This window comes from Diaporthe batatas (genome assembly GCF_019321695.1).
Source record: "Diaporthe batatas strain CRI 302-4 chromosome Unknown Contig00017, whole genome shotgun sequence".
Lineage (NCBI taxonomy): Eukaryota > Fungi > Ascomycota > Sordariomycetes > Diaporthales > Diaporthaceae > Diaporthe > Diaporthe batatas.
This window is the reverse complement of record NW_025408564.1, coordinates 1,076,473-1,098,855: the sequence shown is the minus strand read 5'-3', so window position 1 is coordinate 1,098,855 and position 22,383 is coordinate 1,076,473. Positions and strand designations below refer to the sequence as shown.

At 53.3% G+C, this 22,383-nt stretch overlaps 6 protein-coding genes across 6 annotated transcripts; 4 read left to right on the top strand and 2 right to left on the bottom strand.

Annotated features, from left to right (window-relative positions):
* Positions 1 to 1,563: 1,563 nt before the first annotated feature.
* KVR01_012060 (uncharacterized protein) lies at positions 1,564 to 2,274 on the bottom strand (the record flags this gene model as incomplete). The annotated part of the gene is made up of 1 exon (XM_044784795.1): positions 1,564 to 2,274. The coding sequence occupies one exon, from the start codon at positions 2,272 to 2,274 to the stop codon at positions 1,564 to 1,566; it is 711 nt and encodes a 236-aa protein (XP_044639141.1).
* A 1,252-nt stretch (positions 2,275 to 3,526) lies between these two features.
* On the bottom strand, positions 3,527 to 6,532 carry KVR01_011813 (uncharacterized protein). The gene is made up of 2 exons (XM_044785128.1): positions 5,831 to 6,532; positions 3,527 to 5,778 (listed from the first exon to the last, which is right to left on the bottom strand). The coding sequence occupies exons 1-2, from the start codon at positions 6,338 to 6,340 to the stop codon at positions 3,925 to 3,927; spliced, it is 2,364 nt and encodes a 787-aa protein (XP_044638894.1). The 5' UTR covers positions 6,341 to 6,532; the 3' UTR covers positions 3,527 to 3,924.
* Positions 6,196 to 10,498, top strand: KVR01_011827 (uncharacterized protein; the record flags this gene model as incomplete). Its single annotated transcript, XM_044785644.1, has 6 exons — positions 6,196 to 6,238; positions 6,583 to 6,615; positions 8,400 to 8,596; positions 8,677 to 9,206; positions 9,442 to 9,982; positions 10,037 to 10,498. The coding sequence occupies 6 exons, from the start codon at positions 6,196 to 6,198 to the stop codon at positions 10,496 to 10,498; spliced, it is 1,806 nt and encodes a 601-aa protein (XP_044638908.1).
* A 1,071-nt stretch (positions 10,499 to 11,569) lies between these two features.
* KVR01_011833 (uncharacterized protein) lies at positions 11,570 to 12,977 on the top strand (the record flags this gene model as incomplete). The annotated part of the gene is made up of 3 exons (XM_044789177.1): positions 11,570 to 12,415; positions 12,485 to 12,604; positions 12,666 to 12,977. The coding sequence occupies 3 exons, from the start codon at positions 11,570 to 11,572 to the stop codon at positions 12,975 to 12,977; spliced, it is 1,278 nt and encodes a 425-aa protein (XP_044638914.1).
* Positions 12,978 to 17,674: 4,697 nt separating this feature from the next.
* On the top strand, positions 17,675 to 18,697 carry KVR01_012033 (uncharacterized protein; the record flags this gene model as incomplete). Its single annotated transcript, XM_044787366.1, has 1 exon — positions 17,675 to 18,697. One exon carries the CDS (start codon positions 17,675 to 17,677, stop codon positions 18,695 to 18,697), a length of 1,023 nt encoding a protein of 340 aa, XP_044639114.1.
* Positions 18,698 to 20,802: 2,105 nt separating this feature from the next.
* Positions 20,803 to 21,364, top strand: KVR01_011812 (uncharacterized protein; the record flags this gene model as incomplete). Its single annotated transcript, XM_044781549.1, has 2 exons — positions 20,803 to 20,883; positions 21,083 to 21,364. 2 exons carry the CDS (start codon positions 20,803 to 20,805, stop codon positions 21,362 to 21,364), a joined length of 363 nt encoding a protein of 120 aa, XP_044638893.1.
* Between the last annotated feature and the right edge of the window lie 1,019 nt (positions 21,365 to 22,383).

The window sequence follows — 22,383 nt, the reverse complement described above, 5'->3', positions numbered from 1 at the left end:
CCTTACCTCCTCCTTATATCCTACCTACCTCCTTACTTCTCTACATTTATACCTTCAACCTCCTTACTTACCCACCTACAGGGCTGCCTACCTCCCTACCTCACAACCTTAATAGAGGTGTTATAAGTACAACAAGGATTACCCGAGTCACAACAAGACACAACACATCAACATGACCAGTAAGACAGTCCTCGCAACCTATAGCAAAAGAAGGCTCAAATTGTCTACAAAGAATTGTTAATTCAAAACTAGAGTTGCCTAAGGAATAGTATGGGGGAGGCAGCAAAGCTACAATCCTGCATCGCGAGAGGTATGGAGGCCACTTAGGCTAATAAGATACTATAATAGCGCTTTCAAGGAACTTTTATAATTAGTCTAAAATATATAACAATATAGTATATTATAATAATCTAATATATTACACTTCTTCTAGATATATTTTCCTTATAATTTAATAAGGAGAGTACTTTACTATAAACCTACTTACTTTACTCCTTTCCTTCCTTATAATTAATAATAATAAAGATCTTTAAACCTTTTAAAGTAGAGCTTACTAGCTAGAAGGTAGAGAGTAAAGGGTATAAAGTAAAGAAGGGGAGAGAAATATTATACAATAAAAGAGTATTATAAAATAAGACTTTAATAATTAATCTTTATATTAAAATAATTAAAAGTATTAAGGACTTTTAAGTATAAATATCTTTATTAATAAATTAAATAAAATGGTACTTTTAAAGGAATAAGTATAAGATATTAAATTACTATAATATAATTTATTACTGTAAGTTTCTAACCAACTATTTGGGGCCTGATTTACTATAAGAAATGCCCTGCCAGCGCCATTGCAGTAAGCAGAGTGCACGGACCCACTGGTTGGTCCTACGGGCGTTCAGCCCATGGCCCTGACAACCAGCATGGTCTACATGTGCCGGTACGCCATCTCCGAGATGCACAAGGCCGGGCGCGGCATCATAGTAAACATGTCGTCGGTGAGCGGGATGCTAGGCAGTAACCCAAGCCTGCTCTACGCCACGACCAAGGTTGCGATCGTCCAGATTGCGAGGGCTATGGCGATGCATTATGTGATCGGGGGATAATCCGTCCCAACTGCGTTGCCCCTAGGATGGTTTATACGCCATTGGTGAGGAGCCGTGGTGTTGGGATGCCGGGGGAGACGAGACAGGGGAGGATTGAGCAGAATCTGCTGGGTACGGTGCGGACGGCGTGAAGTGTTGGTTATGGTGATATCTGCATGTCAGATATGTGCAGATTCTTGTTGGCTGGTTATGATGAGTCTAGCCACCGTGATTATGTGCAAAGAAGCTAGAGGGATCACAGGACTCATTATGACGGTAGATGGCGGTGCAAGTAAAGTCTTGATATTATAGTAAGAGCTGTATACTGATCTTTCGGCCTAAAACAGCCAACTGCAAGGCGTCCTGATCGGCCGGTATTAGCAGAGGACACGCTGGCCACGAAGACTTCTGATGAGAATCTCCAAAACGTCGTGATTGTGAAAGCAGAAAATCATATAACTGAAAGCCGCAAGATTGATGACTGGCACTAAAGACCCCATCCATACATGTATGGAACCGGCGCATCGACCGAAAGAGTAATTGGATTCAGCGCCTTCCACTCTTGCTTATCCTTCCAAGGATTCTCGATCCCCAGGTCCAGATCCCGTGAGATACGAAAGAGGTCGTCAGGCCGCGCCAAAACATGGCTAAGCATGACATCGTTCACATGGCATTCCTCGTCTCTATCGTCTAAGGCCTGCGCATCGGCAAAGGACACAAGCTCCGCGAGCAGGACTACACGGCGCGACATCTGCGCTCGCACATAACTCCCAGCCAGCTCCTTCCTCTTTGCCTTGAGCTGGGCATGCTTCCATCTGCCGTGCAGCTGGTAGTGGTTCCACCCTGAGCAAAGCCTGACCTTGAGTTTGTAAAGCTCCCAGGCGACCTTGGCGGGGCCCCTAACCCCACGCATCTCTCGCCATCGTCGGTTATAGGTGCGCATCTGCTCGTCCTCGGTCCGCCTGATTTCCGTCATGATGTCCGCTTCGTATGCGCTATAGCGGATCTGCAGTGGGCGAACTAGCTCGATGTCGCGGGTGAGCAGCCAGTGTTTCTCCTGCTGGTTTAGGTGCTTCTTGAAGTTGCTGTATAGAGGTTCTCTCTTAGGCTGGTGCTCATTTTGCATTCCGACGCTCGAGTCGCATGTCGATGGAGTCCATGAATCCCCTGAGGACTCTTGTAACCGAATGTAAGCCATGGCTTGTATGGATATGTTCGGGCGATGGCGATTGTGAAATTGTCTGGAAGGTGGTTTAAAATAGGCAGAGTGTTGCGTAAGCCTTCGAATTGGTAATGTGGACTGAAGACAGTCCACGTCGTGCGAAGAACTTAGTTTGTCGAGAAGAACAAATGAGGATGCGAGGAAGGTCTTCGGGGTTGTTAGAGAAGATGAATTTTCAGTAGAAAGAGAACATTTGCCCTGTTAAGCAGCACTCAAATATGTTTTGGGTTGTGACATTTTGGGCAATTTCTAAGCTGTGCAAGTCCGACCTCTTAGTATTCCTTAGCTTCCACCCCGGCAACAAATTTGTTTCAGTTGGTATCCAATTAGGTCCAAGCTTAAATGCAACTAGGTGCAGGACGGCTTTGGCCAACGTGGCGGCTGCGAATCTGGCCTAATGGTCTTTGTGGGAAGGGTAGTTGGCTGCGTCCAGAAATGTTTCCACCAAGGTCGATTTTGCCGTTCTAGTTGTTGTTCTTCTTCTTGCTCAAGTTTCGCCAGTCGCAGTGTAGCGCTCACTGAACGGTCGCAAAGATCAGTAAGTTCGTACGCAACCTGGGTCAGTGGTTGCTGAGCAGTACGGTGCCACATGAATGGACGCCGTGGAAGACCAGTGCGAGGGTTATATTCCATTTCGTATAGGTATAACGTAATACCGAAGATCTTTTCCATCGTGTCGTTTCAATCGAAGTCCCCATATAATTTGTTTGAAGGTGGTGGTGTTGCCCTGCATGAAATGAGTGTTTAAGATTACCTTTTTAACGCACGCCACGCAATATGGTAGAAATTTTGAAGCGTTCTCGTAGTTTCCATGGCTACACCTGTCATGTGGGCTGGCAGCTCGCCGGCGTGGCTCGCCGGCGTGGCTCATCTATCGCCTAGCTGTGACCGAGGCGCTCTAGTGCCTCTAGTATGTGGTTTCGCTTCTATTCCGTATACGTCCGAGGACATACATGGCGCCTTCATATGGTGGTAAGCACTCTAGACCTAGCGCTTGGAAAGAATATGATGTCGATAACAGTAGTTATAATACGATAGATGCTTGTGGCCTCAGCCTTGCGACGCACAGGTGCCTCTAGTTTACCAGGACTATGTGATGGGAGACTATTAGTGGGGCCTAGTATGACCATCATGTCTAACAAGTCCGAAGCGTCTATGCCCTCGTTACATTCAGGATAATGCACGATATTATCATGCCTTTGAATCTACCTAAGCAGGGAAGTCGTTTGTTCGCAAAGCTTGATATTCCTCTGTTGATAAACACTTGAGCACGGCACGTGGACCGCAACGCATTCCAGGAGAAAGACGGGGGCGCGTAAAGTGTGTGCAAGAATATCAGAATCTACGCCCAATACTCGCGAATTTGGGCGGATCTCCCGAGCCAAGGGACAACTTGCTGCACCACTGGCGAATATGTGACCACGGAGACGAGATGGTATTAGAAGTATTGCCTTGGGGGGTAATCATCATGAAAACTGTCGTCACCTGGAGAATTGGACTGAACTGGGTGTTATGGATGATGAGAATCGGCAGCAGATTGTTTACCACGACGGCTGGGGACGCGAGATGGAGAAAGCTCAGGCTGTTGATGAATGTGGCCATGTATCGGTTTCTATATGCTGAAGGTCACCACATGCGACCATCCCAACCATCCATAGCGGAACCAGCGCCCATCATGTCGAGAGAGAAGCCACTTGTACCATCAATAAACCCCAAATTTGTGAAGTCATCCGTGCTCATGTCGCCTGGGACGTTAAGCATGTTTATCAGGTAGTCTGCAGACCCTGAAAAAGATGAGCTACTGCCGGCTTGTACGTCGGAAGGATCCAGACCTGAGCCAAATGTCGACGAGGAGAAGGCAGTATGATCAAGCGGTCCTTGTTGCGGAAGTCCCCCGCTGTCACCATGTGGTGATTCATTCGCCGCGACACCTCTACCCGAGTGACTCTGCCGCCCCTGAACCTCTCGAACATATCTCGCCTTCGCCATGAGTCTCCGGATAGGCTTCCACACTGTACCCTTCGGCTCATTGAAAGTCAGTATCCCAGACTCATACACGCCCATGACGGCGTTCCATGCGCGGTCACACTCGGTCGACGCAGGGCGGCAGCAGATCTCAGCCAGGACGTAGCCGATGGCGTGCCACTGGACATAGGTCTTGGAGTACCAGGTCCACTTGACGAGCTGCGGATGCGTGAGGATGCTGGTGGACAGCTCTACGACCTCTATGGAGGATGTGAAGAGCTTGTCTCTGATCCCTGGATCGATCGATGCATTAATTTTGGGCTGGTCTGGGCTGGACGGGGTGGTGACATTGCTGCTGCCGCCACCCCCCTGAGTGGTCCCTGGTGTTGGACTGCTCCGGGTATTTGGGTCGTTACTGTTGGGTCCCGGCTGCGGGCGGTACACGAGGAGCCAGAATCGCGCGAATATGAGCTTGATGACCATGGCCGACATCAGTGGGGCAGGCTCCGAGGAGTTACAGTGACGCAGATACTTCCGAGTGACTCTCTCAACGAAGCTGTCAACTATCGCCTTTCGCTCATCGACCGTGATCTCAGCAGAGTTGTTGCCCGCTTCACCCCTCCACGGGCCCCTCTGTAAGCCGGGGCCAATCAGTCTGGTGCTAGAAGCTGTGTTGATGGCCTCGCATCTGACCATGCAGAATGTCATGTCGGTCCAGCCATCTACCTCTTCAGGGGGCTCCGTCATATCGGGATGAAGGTCGCTATCATTGATGTTTAGTGGTAGCTTTGTGTCCGAGAAGAACTGGTGAAGGTTCGCCTCGTGCTCCTGGTACTTGGACGAGTGCCCGTCCAGCACGCAGATGTACCACCACAGGCGGCGGCGCAGCTCGGTTTCGAATGGCTTCAGCCTGAAGACGGTGCCGTCGCGGTGGAGCCCCATGCTCTGGGCCACGTAGAAGACCAGGGCTGTAAGTGACCAGGTGGTACGCGAGTCATCTTGGTTCCGGAGGGCTGAGAGAAAGAGGACGGCTGCTTGGAGGAGGACCATACTGTGCGTGTTGAGGAGGTCGGCGCGTGCGAGGGCTTGCTCCACACCGAAGCGGTATTTTTCAGTTGCTTCCTCTCGTGTTAGGCCCATGATTGAGAGGCACTGGTCATCCGAGAGACTGATACAGCTTGAGTAGTATATCGCAAACAGGAGAGCTTCCGTGTTCTTATCTAATAAGTCGAGAGAAGCGATCCACTCCCAATATGAGCTGGACAGTGTCGGCATGTGGAACAGACGGAGGACTGGCGAAACATTCTCCGTAAATACAGCGAACAAGTTGACAGCCTGTGGAAGCGTTGGGTGAAATGGGCGCAAGGAATATGCAAGTGCACGAAAGCCGAAAAGGGTTGCGTTGGAGCCTGATAGCCCACGAGCTGACTCTGGGGGTATGGCGTCTAGGTCGGCAACATCATCACCACTATCATCGTCTTCGGCTTCCTGCACCATGTCGCGGATGCCATCGATCTGCGTCACGCATCAGTCTGGTGGCCATGTTAGGACTTCCTCTCGGCCATACCTCGTTTGCCAGATTTGCCCAAAGAACGTTGCCAACATAGTAGCTCATCGAGTCATTGACAACCAGCCTGCCAAACTGGACATCAAGCGATGAGCTACCCTGTGCTTGAACTTCAGACAACCTGCTAGACGGTGTGGACGATGATTGTTTGGCGTCCCCCTCTGGGTTAGCAGACCGTTGTGAGGGGTCCCCATCCTTGTCCTCATGATGACCATCCACTGCGGCGTCATTATCGGCATTTTCGCCCCCCTCAGACGCCAGTCGCTTGATGATTTGCTCGAGCCGGCTCAGCTTGTCCATTAGCTGCGCATTCTCGGCCCGGCGTGACCTCTTTGGGGCCCTTCCCGGCCCGGCTGGATATGAGCATGTCTGGCCTGCCCGAGCACAGTGCGAGCAAGGGGTCTGACGGTCACATTTCACCTTGCGATGGCGGCAGAGCTCGCAGCTGCGGATGTGACGGAACGGTGCTGCAAGTGCAGCAGCAGGGGACGTCTGAGAGGTGTCCGCCATAGCGAGGGTCAACTGGTCTTGGAGCGGACGTCGGATATCGGAACCATGGGTGTCTCTTCTGTTCCGATACTAGGTATACAACACGCGTATACCGTGTGATTCAGGTGTGTGCCCGGCAGAGACAGGGTTGGCGACGATGTGAGTAGGCTCTGGGTGGTTGGAAGAGTCGCTCGGCTGGCGCGAAGAAGTCGGAGCTTGGGCCCCACAAGCGCGACTCCTTCGCTCGGGTAGGCTTATGCGAGGCCCGACGCCGATGAGCCGCCTCGGGCTACTTAGTAAGTCTTGTATCACGTCGTCCAGCAGCAAGGAGTGTACTGAATGGCTACAAACTTAGTCATCCGTAGGCACCCACATCACTAGGTATTTGTGCTTCCGAGCCCTTCTGCGGTAACCCAAATATTACCAACACACAACTCCTCACTCTATTACTCTCTACACATACGTGGAGAAAGCCAACTGCTGGTACTAGTTTTCCACCCTACCTAGGTATATAAAGAGAGCGCATTTATATGGAGCTCGTCATATGTATGCTTATAGTCACGGCATGATGCTTATGAACTGCTAGAGATAGCTAATGGGCAGGTAGATTAGTTTTTATGGTCCTTTGGCTTGGCGGACAGAGCGAGTGGCTCATATCAGTATCACACTCTAATTGCATGTATGCCCGCACGTTTAGTAGGAATAGAAGATTGTAAATACCTATTTAATCTTTGAGCCTCAATCTTAATAAAGTCTTTGATAAGTATTAATGATTTTTATAAGCTGCTACATCTTTCAAATTGTAAATTTTCGCGTGACGTAGTTGGCGTGTTGTCGCTTGGTCTTGTCTGGTTGCTAAACTGTGCCTGTAAACCAGTGCCCAAAAAAAAGACCAACTTGGGTGCCTGCCGGGATCTACACCATTGTGGAATAGGTATGTGCTTGAGCTGTTCTAATTACGGAGTACAAGGATGTAGATAACTCATGTCTGTTGGTGCTAGTGGGATTGTGGATGGATGGTACGCTGACTTAAGCGTCACATAGTAGGATCCATGGATAGGATTCACTCGGCTGACCTATAGGGTACAAGTGGGCGGGGTACATGTATCCACGCGTGGACTAATGTTGATGGACTTCTGAAATTTTCCGCGTGATGCTACTGTCTACGTCTTGATTGCACGTCCACACCTGTTGAAGGGTCCAAACATATCAGCTTGAGCTCGCGTCTTTCCTTTCGCTGAATGCTTTGTGATTCTGGTCTTGGCTGGCGTTGCCAGGACTCTCGCGACTATGGAAGACCCACAGTATGGTTCTCACCTTTGCCAACGGTGTGCCAAGTTCGACAGTCGGCTTGTCGTCACCTCCACGGAGAGAAGCCCATGGCGTCCATGGCTAGTTGCCGATGTTATCGACTCTGCTGCAGAAACCGGGTGTACATTTTGCTGCATGCTGGTCAAAATCCTGAGGCTGGTCGGCCGGAACGAGCAAGGCCACAATGACAAATTCTTTGACAAAGCGCTCTCCAAAGTGCAGAAAATGACGGCAAAGTCCCAGACTGCCGCACGCTTCCTCGCCCCCAGGGCTGAGAGGAAGAGTCGGGAGCGCGATGGCTGGATCACCTTCTCTGTCACGGAGGAGGAGTGCCGTAGCAATAACATCACATGCGTGTGGATCGGTGTGACGGGGTCGAAGCGTGGCAACCCCGAACGGGCAGTCCCGTTCAATTTCACGCCTGGCCCTGGCATACAAGAGTCTCCTTCGATGTCCGGCTCTGAATTGCCTCCTCTGTTTCCATTTAGGGGCGAGCTCTTTCAAAGCACGTCACAGTCACTCGATGATCTCGCGGCCATCATCCAAGACTGGCGCCAACACTGTCACGATACACACGAATGCTGGAGGCCCCTCTATAGGCGCCGCAAACGCAACGTCCGTTACGACCATATGATGCGCGGAGAGTACGTCCGCACTGACCTAGAGGACGTGAATGATAATGAGTTAAGCACCCACTTGGAGCTGGAGCAGGGCCAACTGGATTGGGTATTGCTCCCAAGCCGGTGCCTTCAGATCACCGAGACCATAGACGACGGTCAATGCTGGTTCTGTTTGCGCGATACAGAGGGCGAGATGGGGAGATATGTCATCCTGAGCCACCGCTGGGTGCAGGACACGGAAAGGGTGAAGACCCTCCGAAGTAATTATCGCGATCGCTTACGCACGGATAAGAACAATTTCCCAACCATGTACCCTCACGAAGTCACGAAGGTGTTCCAGGAGGCGGTAAGCAGCTTTCGGATATTTTCTTAAATTCCTGGAAAGGAAACCCCACATGAATTTCTAGCTGAATCTAAGCTCTGCAGGCGCAGCTAGCCTCGCGGCTGGGCATCCAATATATCTGGATCGACTCCTTGTGCATAATACAGGACGATGATGACGACTGGAAACGGGAGGCTACCAATATGGCCAGGTACTACCAAGACGCATGGCTCACGATTGCAGCGCACTCATCGGAGGGCTTATATTTTCCTGCTGTCCCGGAAGTGTTGCCCTCCACAATACATCTTCCGTACACCGATGATGCTGGACAACACGCCGCTGGCCTTTCGATACAGCCCATGGATGGTTCGCACCTTCGCGACATCTACAGGAAAGCCATTACCGAAAGTGAGCTCCTCTCACGCGGCTGGGTGGTTCAGGAGTGGCTGCTCAGCTCCAGGATTGTCGCCTTCTCTGAGACCGGCGGCGTGTTCCTTGTCTGCTCTGAAGATCCCCCGCGGTCCGCCCTCTCCACCGTTGCAGTAGAGAAGGATTGGCACTGGGCTGCCGACATGTCCTATAAGAGTGCGCTCGACCTCAGCCTCGCCATACTCTCCGACATCCGCAAAAGCTGGTAAGCTGGTCCGATTTGATCCAATCAGTTTGGGAGAGAGATCAGTTCTCCATTTTACGTGTCGATGATGTCTCTTCCTGAAAACTGTTTTCAATTGTGTTGCAGCATTCGAGGCTGAGTTCTGCAACGGACCGTGGTTATGTACTAGTACTTTATATATCAGATGGCCATGCTTGCATTCGTTGTTGGATGGGGAAGCTGTAAAAGCTTTGATTGCTGACAATTGTTCTTACAGGATTCGTGTGGTGGAGTCGTACTCTGGCATGAACCTGACCAATGTGGCAAGCGACCGCCTTATCGCCCTGGCGGGTGTCGCATCCGCGTTTGGGTCTGCGTTTAGATCGGCATTGGACTCAACTGGACCCATGGAATACTACTGCGGACTGTGGTGGGACAACTTGGCACGAGGCCTATGTTGGGAGCCTGTAGACCAGAGCAACCGAGTTTTTGGACGAGTACTTGGATTCCCATCCTGGACATGGGCATCGCTTGGCCGGATGGAGGCGGACGGGAAGGGGACTGGTACCGGCAGGATTGAGCCAGCGGCGGTGAGATGGCACACCCAATGGCCTCGGAACGCGCAGGAATGCTTCGAGATGCGATGGGTGCTCCGTGTCAGCGACGCTGTCGACGAGACCACTGGCCAACTTCGACTTGAGAATCCGGTACCCATCAGTGCGCTGTGGACGAGTGAACCTTCCGCGACATGGAATGATTTCGGCATTATCAATCGCTTCATAGCACTCGGTATCAAGGGCCAGCTGTTCAACGGCTTCGTTCTCGAGAATATCTGGCCTGGGGGGGACGACACCCCTCACCGTGCTGCACAGCTCACCGCAAATTATCTGATCGGTGCCGACACAGACGACCTGGCTACATCAAAGCGGCCGTCCAACGCCAACCTTTATGTGGATGAGAAATGGCACCGAGTAACAAAGCCCGGCTACGATAATGATGCAGCCATTGGATGGGCGTCTTTTGATGATCCCAGCCTGCGGGTGGAAAATACTGATTCAGGCCCTTGCGTCGCTGACAGGAGACGGAGGCCTATTTACGGGATTCCGTTGAGTCGCGCGAATGGGATCCCAGTTTGGAAGAATGGATCCATCGTAAAGGAAGATATAAATGCAGTGCTGTTCGTGATCGAGTTGGAGGTTCGCATTGACGATGAGCACCCCCGGTGTTTTGAACGGGTGGGTGTGGGTCGGATAATAGGTGGAAGCGCCGTAGTTGCTGGCGGAGCTTTCGCGGCCCTCTTCCGACGCGAAGATGATCGTTTTTGGTTAGTCTAGGTAGCATAGATCTATTTAAATACGCGTGGTGGTAGGCAGCAGACCTTGCCTTTATCCTAGCTGATCCAGCACATCATGGCAAGTCTTTCCCCGACTTTGTGAAAGCCCTTGCCATATACCTAGGTAGACGCTTCCTATTTGTTCTTTATGCAGAGACCCAACGCAGTGCCTAGGAGTACATCATCGCTTTTTCGCCTTGTTTATTGGCACGGAATCCATGTTAAAGACGCGAACCAGTACTGAATTCTAGGTATGCTGGCACCGCCCACCATACCAGGCGTTGTCGGAACACAACTGGTGGCTGCCTCCCCTTCGTTGCCAGGGACCAGTCGAAGTCATACTGCCGGCTTCATGAACGCCAGGCAACAAGAAAAAAAGCACATGGGAAATTCTGCAAACTGTTTGCAACAGGGTGGCTGTCAGTCATGCTTGGGCTGCAAGTGGTATGTGACGGAACCCTCCCGATGTCCCCTCTCTTTGACTCCAATGTCCAAGAGTGTTGCCATTGTGTCACTATGCTACGCTCGTACATAAGGAGCAGATTCTCTGGGATTCTTGGAGCGGCTGGCTGCTATTCCGACGTGTAGTATTCAGGCTGATAACTGCAGTTATCCGGACATTGGACCTTGGATGTTGATATCCGGTATTGTATTACTGCGTCTGACACGTCAGCAGCGGTTTGGGGAATATGTCATTACACAGTAGTCAATCAGGTTCGCCACCTGATATCAGCCGCGAATCAAAAGGCAGAAAAGCTCTGCCAATTGTTTCATTGGCGAGGTGTTATGTCGGTTGGTACTAGCATCGTTTGTTGGTGACAGGGGCCTCAGAGTACCCATGTTCTGTTCTGGATGAAGAAGATACCCCCAGGCTGCAACTGTTGGGCCTTGCCTGATATGCATGCAGCATGTTGGCACCCAAAACAATACATGCAATTGTCGATCATATCCCAAGGAATCCACTCTACCTCGTCAGAAGGGCGTTGATCATTTTTCCAACGTCTCCCATATTTTCCCCTCGTTTTGCTTTGTGGCTTCTGTCTATACGACTTTCATCTCTCCTGGGGTTGTCATGGATCGCCAGATTCGTGTCGCAATATCCGGGGGTGGCCTGGCCGGCGCCTCTCTTGTTCACGCCTTGATCCAATATGCCCACCTAGATGTTCATGTCTTCGAGTCAGCAGCCGAGTTCAAAGAAGTCGGCGCGGCCGTGGGCATTGCCCGCAACGCCCTGGCGGCTCTTGACCTTATCGGCCCGTCGGCGACGGAGAGCCTCAAACGCGCAGGCGCCGTTCCCCAGCTAGGTGTGCGCTTCAAGCTGGGTGAAGGCCCGGACAAGGGTGCGCTGATCGATGAGGCGGATTCCAACGCCGAGAAGCGGCAGCTGACTAGCATTGTTCATCGGGCGGCGTTCTTGCGGGAGCTACTTGCAGACATCCCAAAGGAACGTCTACATGTCTCAAAGAAGCTTGCTACCGTGAGCAGAACCTCTGGGGAAGATACACCTTTGACTCTCTATTTCGTCGACGGGTCGACTCACGAATGCGACATCCTAGTTGGAGCGGATGGCGTGCACAGTGTCGTTCGAAACATCGTTCTCGGGGATGACGACGCAGCCATTCACGCAAGGAACACGGGAGCCTGGGTCATCATGACTTTGCAGCCTTACGACAAAGCTCAAGCAAGTCTTGGAAAAGACCTTGTCAATGTTGAGGACGCTCGGGAGTATATGTGGCTTGGAGATGGGCATATTATCATGCACAATGTGTTGGAGAGTGGCAAGCTTGTGCAGTTTGTCGTAGGCTCGATCGATCAGGGTGCCGAGGGATCGGAGCAATGGCAATGCAAAGTCAACGCCGAGAAGCTGAGCAAGTTCTTTGACGCTGGCGTTCCGGGTCTCAACGGAGCCATACGGGAGGTAGGTTGGGGTCGGCATTTCTTTCCATTTCAGGCTGGACACAACAATAGCTAACTGAATCCCATCTAGCTTCTGTGTGATTCCGAACAATCAGCTATCTACCTCTGGGAGCATCCCCCAGCTTCTACCTACGTGGCTGGTCCAATCTGCGTCATCGGTGATGCTGCTCATACCACGACACCATGGCAGGTAGGTTCCCTGAATTCTTTGTATCACGTAAGGTAGAGAGCTCATCCGCATTACCGGGCAGGGCTCTGGGGCCGGCATGTCGATCGAAGACAGCCTCATCCTTTCGACCCTTCTAGGTCGTGCAACAACGACAGCGGAGGCTCAAGTAGCTCTGAAGGTATATGACCAGGTTAGACGCCCACGAACGCAGCGTATTGTTGAGTCCAGCCGGGGCACCGGGCAGATACTCAATGGACAAGGGGCGAAAGGCTTAGATTTGGAATGGCTTAAGGAAAGCCTCCTCCCAAGGTGGGACTTTATCATCAACTTTGACAATAAGAAGCACCGGGATGAAGCACTCAAGCTGATGGAAGATGAGCTGAAGGCTATTTGAAAAAGTTCCAGGTGGAATTTGCCAATCATGTGGGATAGAAATACTATGTACTCTTGTAGATCAAGGAGCAAGACCGCCATCTTCCAGTGAGGTGAATCAGAATCCCCATTGCAGTAGGCTCGAGGCACTGTGTGGCCCACTTGTGATATTCTCACTGAACAGTTGCTTTTCAGTAGACTTCGATGCCCCGTTGAATCATTGCAAACCGAGCAAGGGAGAAATGCCTCTTGCCCTTGTCCATATGGTATGAGCTTAAGGCTATGTACTCCCTTAAAGTATCATGGCAGGCATGATGAAGTCTGAGCTTGTTCTCTCTCATGTACCCTTGCGAACACAGGGTATATGCTTCACTGATTGGGGGGCCCGCGGTTGTGATAAACGAGTTGAGAAATGCCATGATTGCATAAAGATGTTGACATTATCTCGATTGGTTGATCGTATTTGAATGAGAGAACGGATGTTTTGGACCATGCGATAAGAGTCCCTCTACAGATGCAATACTTGATAAATACATTTTCCCGGACTGGCCCTTGAATTCTATTTTATAAAGCGACAATGCAAGGTTTGAAGAGCAAAACTCCCGTATCAGCTGAAGACTGATGTTGGACTCGCCCAAAATCGGCCTGTCACGCTACTTGGAATTCGGCCTCTCACCAGTTGACCACAAGCCCTCCTGGCATATGACATGTCCCATAACTCCAAAATTAGATCTCTTCTGGTATGCTCTCGTATTTGATGCTGGTTATTATCTCAATACGAGGATTCCGTCCTACGGCCCTTGCGCCACCCCAGCACCTACGCCCGATCGTCGTCTCCCCGCCCTCTTCAACCGCCTGGATTTGGGCCTGGCCCAGACCCTGTCGAGCCCGGGCTCTCAACCGCACACCCTCAACACGACCGCCAGCTAGGTCCACACCCCGCCGCCGCCCCTACTGCCACCGTCCCCCAGTAGGGTGGCTTCGAACGCGAATCTTCCTTTGCGGAGGACTACAGACCCTGGGAGTCCCAGGTCGTCCACGGCCAACCTACCGTTCCGACAAGACAAATTCTCGTTCCCATCGGACATTTTCTTGGGAACGTCCATCACTACTCACGTGGCAAGCCAAATCAATCTGCAAGTACTCATCGAGAGGAATTAGTTAAGTACTTAGTGATGGGCGGCGCAGGAGGGGCGCTGCTGCTGCTGCTGCTGCTGCTGCTGGTGGTGGTGGTCTTGTGAGGGCGGCTGCTGCTGGTGCTTCCTGGTGTGCGCGCGGGCTTGAGGCTGCTGGGAAGAGGCGGGTTGGAGGCATTTGGTTGTTTGTTGCTCTCTGTGGGTGATTGTTGGTGGCGGAGAGAGTGTGTGTGCGTGGCCAGGGCGAGAAGAAGTCGAAATATGCGATTCCGATGTGGCGACCGAGGTTCGGCAAGGTCGACAAGGGCAAAGCTGTCGACCGCTTGGATGATCTCAAATCCGCAGTCCACGATGTGACTACCGCGCTCAACAACCACACTGGCGCGCTCAAAGACCACGATACCACGCTCACAATCCTCACCGACAAGCTCAAAGCCATCACCGAAGAGTTAGGAACCGACGCTAAGTCTCCTGATTTGATTATCAAGGCTGTCAACGAGAACGGAGCTCAAGTATCGTAGAAAGTAAATGAGCAAACGGTCGCTAAAAGCCCAAACACCGGCCGACACGGCCTTTGTCAACCAAAGCCGACCAGTTGTTTGTCCCACCTCAAAGCGAAAAAGGAAAAGAAGAAAAGAAGAAAAGAAGCACAAAGGAATGTGGACACCCATCACTCCCTGCCCAGGTGCCTAGGAGATACAAGTCCACCCACAGTTGCATGATCTAAACATGGCACGTGATTAGCTACCTTTGACGTCAACCCACAGACCTCAACCAATCCCAGCTTGGAAATGCACGTGAAGACATCCTCCTCGTGCTTGGGAGACCCCCTACATGCTTCAAACACTTTCATTTCATTTTCAAACTACACAGGGACATTTCAAATGGCCTGACTTTCCAAATCTGGAGTTCCCCTTCCAGGAGTATCAATCGGTGTCGTGATTGAGCCTGTCCATACCTGTAGACATCTCCCACAGCCGTCCATTGTAGCTCAAGATGCTGTTCAACACTTCTCACATAAAGCCTGTCTGTGCTGCAGAAGAATGGAAGCTTCCGGCTGCCGGGACAGGCTTCTGCCTAGAGTCTCAGTGACTGGTCAGGCGACTCACTCCTGGAGCACCAATTGGCCTATGTCGATCCGAACCATGGCGGAGCTCCTGGGCAGCCACAAAGCAAGCTGTCTGCCTTGTCCATGTACCAACGACCCGTTGTTGGCCATCTGCTGCTTCAGATCGCGACTCTAAAGTGGTTGTTGAGTTGCTTGCAGTCCATTCTCATGAATTGGATTTACCTCAACCAATCGTAGTACCCGCGGTGCCATTGTTTGGTTCGTGAAGTCCATTCGGCACAGTGCATATCGCGATCCACCACCACCAAAGCCACACCGGATAGGCCCAAAACACCACTCCCAGGCATCGTGAGATGATCGGATCGCGGATTTTGAACCATTCATTGACTGGCAGCGTCTGCACCGAGGAAGCACAGACCACTCCCAAAATATTACTTAAACCCAGGCCCCCTTCCCAAGTTCTGACTTCCTTTCCTTTTTCTCTTCCCATCATCCAACAACTTGGCCTCCAACTTCCCTTCCTTTCTAAACTTCATCCTTCATCAGCACCAACCTCAAGATCCCCTTGACCTGGTCTCATCAAGATCAAGTCTCATAACCAGTTGACGGGACTTGACCGTTCACCCTTGACGGCCCTTCCCACGATCGGCCTCAACAACTCCGGCAAACGGCCAACCAAGAGCTGGCTGCTCGACTGACAGCCCCAAGAATTCCAAACAACATCTTTGGTAAGAATTCCTAGCAATTGGAAGCAAACGGCGATGAATTCTGACACTCACCCAAGGGGATGACTTGGGTCCCGCTGAGGACCACCTCCTGCAGCACAGCCCTGCCTGCCACTTGCGGGCGCGAACAAGAAAGAAGAAAAAGTCGAGCAGAGTACTGTTTACCTGATCTCTCAACCGATTTCTCGACTGGTGAAACTGTGAGCAACCCAGTACCAATTGAAAAAACTTGATGGGAACTGACATGAGCTAGGTTTCGAAAACAGTCACCACCGGCAATGCCCTGTCTCAGATTTGCGAGCAATCAACTCTTGCTACGGGAGAACGGTTGACGGACGAAAAGGACCGGTACAACCGTACCGTCGTCATCTCGCCTCTCCCAGAGGACATCACGATCGCGGACGTGCTGCCCCGCATCCTTGGCGGAATCGACTCTGCCTATCCTATGTCAGCACTCTTGGAGAGGACCGCATTGCGGTTGTCATGTTCAAGCTCCCAGCAGACGCTATCACATACGTTGACTTCTGCGCCGAGACATGCAACCGTACCATCATCATCTCACCTCTCCTGGACGACATCACGATTGCCGACGTTCTTCCTCGGATCCGGGGCGGTATTGACTCTGCCTATGTGAGCACGTTCGAAGACAACCGCATTGCGGTGGTGACCTTCAAGCTCCCAGCGGAGGCCACAACCTACGTGAAATTCTGCGCAGAGACATTTATTTCGGGTCTCTGGGAAACCCGAAGCTACCAAACCAGTGCCTCTCGCCGGGGTTCGGCGAATGCCCCAGATGTCCCGCTGCCTCACAAAGAACGAGTGTAAGCCCCACGATCTTGTCGGGGTTGGGGGCGCCCAAGGATTCAGAGCAGTTCAATCGCCATCTCGCAAACGACGAGAAGGCAAACGGAAAAACCCACCCTCGGGTCAAGGGTCCCGACAAACGGCCCGATCACACGTTTCCGCCAACAAGAATGCCGATGAAGAGTTGAGAGGGGCGTTGGAAAGGAGCCCAACAACCATCGGTCACCACACCGACAACAGGGGTGGAAAGGACCCCGAGATCCGCTCCATCTCTGGTGGGTGGTCGTGGCCAAAGACCCCATGCCACCGTCACCCCAAAGCTGACAGACGCCGCGCCCGAGCGACTGGTTCGAGAACATCGGAATCGGGGACATGGGCATCCACAATGTCCACTAGAAGGTGGGACATGCCCGTGGCCAGCCGCCATCAAGTATGCCTGATGTCCAGAACATTGTGCTTTCCAATCTGCGGCCGGCCACCCCCGAGCACAAGCAGCAGAGCAGCAGGGCCGCCGCAGGGCGTGGTCCACCTCTCCCAACAACTGAGGAGGCTCTCCGGGCGCCTCCGACAATGGCAGCCCGCCCCAAGAGCTCACTTCTGCCCCCGGGACCAGGAGGAAGACATTGATCTCTACCAATGTCCTGACCAGCGTCTGCCATGATGAGGTGCTCGACGCCCTTATCGAAGCTTTGACGGGCGCAGAGGAGACGGGAGCCACAAGAAGGCACGGCAGGGGGGTGGATGGAGAGGTTTTATGCGCGGAAACGGCACAAATTGCATTCGGATTGTGCCATGTGGTGGTGCCGGTCCATGCCACGCTTCTTTCCATCAGAGAAGTCATTGCACTCCTCAATTGCGGGCCCCTCTTCACCCGCTCCGACCTGTCCCACATCTCATCCTGGGCCTTTGTTGAGGGTCCATCACGATATCATTCTCGCCCTGGAACAAGGCTGATTTCACCAAGATCAGAGGATCTTGCCACACCATGCCCCTCCCTGGCACTTCTGGCCCTAGCAATTGGCTGGCAAAGTACGTTGCCATGGCCAAGGCCGAGAGCGACAAGCTCGAGGCGGCCAAGAAGAAGGCACAGCACGTCTGCCGCCGACTTCGAGGTCGGTCGTCGAGAGCCGCAAGTACAACGACCAGGGGATCAAATCGGGACCATGCGATCTCGCTTCCGGCCCGGCGTTCCTTTCCGAAGCAATTGGCGGTGTCTGGTTCGGACCGAGAGACCTTTGAATCCCTCCTGCTTCTTCTCGGTGCTGTGTCTACGGTCAACAATTTCGAGACACGACCCACCGGCATCTCCCTGCCCCCGAGCCAGTCGGGTGGTCGTGCGCCCCAGATGTCGCCCGCAGTTGAGATCAAAAAGCTTGCGTCCTGCGTTCATATCTTTGGGTGTGCTTCGGGCCCAGAGGGGCCTCGTCTACACCCTCACAGCTCGCCTCTTGTTGTCGCCAAGCTCCCGATGCAGTCGGGCGTCCTCGTCGGCCAACAGCCTTACCCCCTGGTGCAGGCAGCAACCTTCGGGGAGAAGGTTGACGCGATTGTCGAAGCTCTAAGCTTCAACAAGCTGCTCTGCAAGAGCGTGATGGAGTCTGTGGAGCTCCAGGCCCGCGTTGCCGCCAATCCCGCTTCGGAGCTGGTAAAGAAGAACGGCAACATGAGGACCAACAAGAGGAAGGGAGACCTCCTCAGCGAGGTGGCCCAGAAGAACGGCACCGCCACGAAGGCCACGACAAAGGGCAAGAGGGCTGCCGACCACGACAAGAACGACCAGGAGAATCCTCTTGCCGTGGGCTTGACCTCCAGAATGAACCGCGCTCATTGCCCGCCAGCTTCACTCTCCACTTCACCGAAGAAGTCCGCTGTCGAGTTGACCGTTGTACCGGGCGTCGAATCCACACAGGCGGCCTGCGCCCCAGCGCCAGATTCAGCAGACTGGCTCTCGCCCCGGTCGGGACGGGAGGGACGAGAGCCCTGTTGGATAGCAGAGCTTCTACGATAATTTCGAGTCCCCGGATCCAAATGCGGATGGCTTCGGTCCCCCGTCTGAAGGAGCAGACGAGACCTGCATGAGTTACCAGCTCTCCTCGGACGGTGAGGACGGAGCCGATACCAGCGCTGGGAACTCGCCCAACAAGCAGGCGCGGGATCTTCCCGACTACGAGGATTCCGAGGATGAGGCTCCCGTCCCCAAGAGGCGCTGTAAACTCTCCAAGCAAGCGGGCGCGCGATCTTTCCGACCGTGAGGAGTCACATGATGAGGCCATCGTCCTCGAGAAGCGAAAGGTCGACGGCAAGGCTTCGCCTCTCCGCCAAGTTCCACTAGAGATGAACTGAACACCACAGTATGGGCATGGTCTCATATATAAAATATGTGTACAAGGAAGATGGCGTCCCCATGAATGACCAGGATCAGACCCGTTTGCATGGACCCAATATGCATCAGATCCGGACATAGGTCCGTTTCTCAGGCCAGCGTATTCGGTCAAATTAGCCTCGCCTTCTCCAGCTCCAGATTCCGAGGGGGTCCAACCAACGCCTTGATCAACGTTGGGACAGACTGGCAGCCCTCAGGCGGTTCCTGAAGACGGGGCCGACCTTGGAAGCAGAAAGTTGAGAGTGTTCTCGCGGGAGATGTCCCCTTCATCCTCCTAACCAATGGAGGAGGTCTGTCTGAGCTTGACCACGGAGGGCTGCTTGGTTGTCTCCGATTTCTGTTCCTTTATCCTCTTTGTTATCAACGGAGGAGGACTCTCTGAACTTGACCACGCAGAGCTGCTTGGTGGTCGCCTGGCGGTGTCTATCGACGGGAAGTCTTGACGCATTTGCCAAGCGATGATCAGCCCACGTTATGCAAGGCAAAAAGACAACAATATTGGCACATGATATCCTGTGTCTATAGTAGCCCTAGAGACTATCTCCTACGGCATCATTACTTTTCAATCTGCCGTTTCGTGACCAGAGGGTCACCCCCAAATCAACATGGATGTGGGGCCCGACCCACCCTTCACCACCTCGCGCCGGACGACCTGAGGACCCACGATGACTTCGATTGGGGATCAAACCCGCCGCACGCCTTTCACGTTTCGCAGGAGTCCACTCTGAATGGAACAGCGTGATCGAAGCAGTCCTTTTCCGAGTGATCAAGATCAATAACGGGGAGGTGCACAACATTCAACCTCGAATTCATTGTTGGGCCCAGGGCGGCGAGAACGCATGTCACGTCGGAGGTGGTCGCGCTCACTACTGCTCTCCTCTTTGAGCATCGACGGCAAGCCGGAACAGCTATTCTCCAGGTCCTCCTTCATCGTGGAAGCCCCGGATGGCGCGGACCACCCATACCATCATGGCAACGACGGCAACAGGGTGTGGGCTGGAGACCCGGACCAAGCCCCCCGCTCGAACCAGCCGGCGAGCTCGCGCGTTACCATCCTGACCACCTGCCGGCGCGGATCAATGGGACCAGAGGGACCCGCTCCGTCCGTCATGCGCGTCGTGGACACCGGAGTGGCACCCCCTACCACTCCCCCATGACCATGCGGATCCCACCGCCGATGCTCTCTCGCAATGTGCAAGGTATGGAGCACCGTCAGGCAGAGGACGCCCTTCATCGCCCTCCCTGACATGCTGTCTGGTCTGTCTCCATGAGGGCCAAGACCTTGAGGCATGCGGGCCGGGAGCGTACAAAGGATGACAAACGGTGCTGGCGTGGCGCTCCGTCATGCCATCCGGAACGCGGAGATAAACAGTCCATCCAAACTACTCTGACCCTCACGTATGGATTCCTTACGGTTTTGGTTCCCATGAGCACGCACTTGTCGATGTTGCCGGTCCTAAGCGGCGCCACCAATGACGGACACGTCCAGTGTCGTAGCAGCCGGCCGACCTGAGTCTGCGCCGCCAAGGTTGTGGGCTACAACGTCCCCCTTCAGGTGATAATTTTGGAATGGCTATTCGACGCCATTCCCCGACGGAGAGACTGTGTCCAGGTACCAGTCTCGAGAACATCTGCTTCTGACGATGCGATCCACTGGTTCGAATTGCGTACTTGCGACCTGCTGTCTTCCAAAAAGATGGCATCGATCTTGCGGCTTCGGACCATGCATCATGGTGGAACGTCGTGGAGCCGCACAGAGCTCCAACCAGGAGACTGGGCCGGGCCGGGGTACTGAATCAATGCGAGTCCGGGTGAGTTTCTCAACCTCACTCGACTTCCGGCCCTTACATCCGTCGCCGCAGTCATAACCCTCTTTGCATACCCCCATGGCCAAGGAAATGGCCGTCTGACCCCTTCCCCAATGGAAGTTCTCCCTCGCTCGCTGCAGTCGCTCCAAATCATCGTCGACCCCTGGACCGGTCGCATCCCCCTTCAGATTGGCAGCCATAGTTGATGCTACTCCTGGAGGCGGTATACTTCGAGCTTCGAACACAACACCCAAGGGATCAAGGGGCCCAGGCCGCGAAGAAGAAGGCCCAGGATGAGGCGAACAAGCAGAAGAGAGAGCAGGAGGAGGCGGCGGTTGCAAAGTACGACCCGTTCTCCGGAAGTGCCGATGGACCTGCGGAGGCCACCCAGGCTGCCGATGAGGCAGAGCGCCTGTCCGCGTTCGCTTCAACCTTCTGGTCCTGGGAAATCCCCCGGACCGTCTTCAAGACCGCCCACAAGTGACCCGGCCAACCACTCAGCGCCGAGGCTGACAGCTCAACGTGAGGAAGGTACTCGAAGTACCAACAAATTTCGAGAGGCTTGTACGGCAGACCGAGATTGACCAGGATAAGAAAACCTAACATATGCGTCCAAAATTCGCGTAAGGCCCGGTCCTCGACACTTTTCTCCAATGTTGGCCACCTGACACGCGCTGTCAAGGACCAAGACAAATGGTCTTGCCGCAGAGAATGCCGCAGTGCTCAACAGCCCATGTCTTGACCGACTGATGGAGTGGTTGGACGGCGGCCTTGGAAGCCGCAGCCGTCAAAGAGAGGATCCTGGGGGCACTGGTCTTCACGCCGAAGCCCCGTCCAGTCAAGAAATTGCTCCAGGCGAATTCAAGAATTTCACCACTTGTTTTCGGAGCCGCGGTGGTCGGTAAATTCGTCGTCGTCCTCGTCGTCCTCGTCGTCATCCCGCAAACCCAAATTGCTCATGTCCGATGAGCATGCTCGGGCGGATAAGCGACGCCCCTGAGCTGAGACATTTGCCGGCTGCTCGGACGCAGTTATGACTGGTCCGTCTTCCTCGAACCCGACCTTTCGTGGCGGCCCAATGCCACAGGACCTCAGGGAAATTGCCCTGAAGTTCTACAATAAGCGGTTTTGGGTTGTAAAATGGAAGGAATCTATCTGTACAAAAATGAAACATATTATGGACTGACGCGCGCGACGCCGGCTCAGCCTCACGGTCAGCGAGACAAGAAGACCCCAACCAAGCCTAGGGTGGGCCCCGAGTTCCCGTCGCTCTTTCAGAATCGGTGTTCCCCTCCCAGCCAGAACCGCAGGCTTCCGCGTACAGAGGTACGCCACTGCAGGTGGGACTTGTCCTGGGAGGAAGGGTGCCGGGACGCATCAACCGCGAGATGCAAGAGGACATCAGAGAGGGCCCAGGAGATGATGAACCGGTGGAAGACCTCGGGATGTTCAAAATGATGTCTTCCATTGCATCGGATCTGTTGTGCGACACCGCCTGCTCCA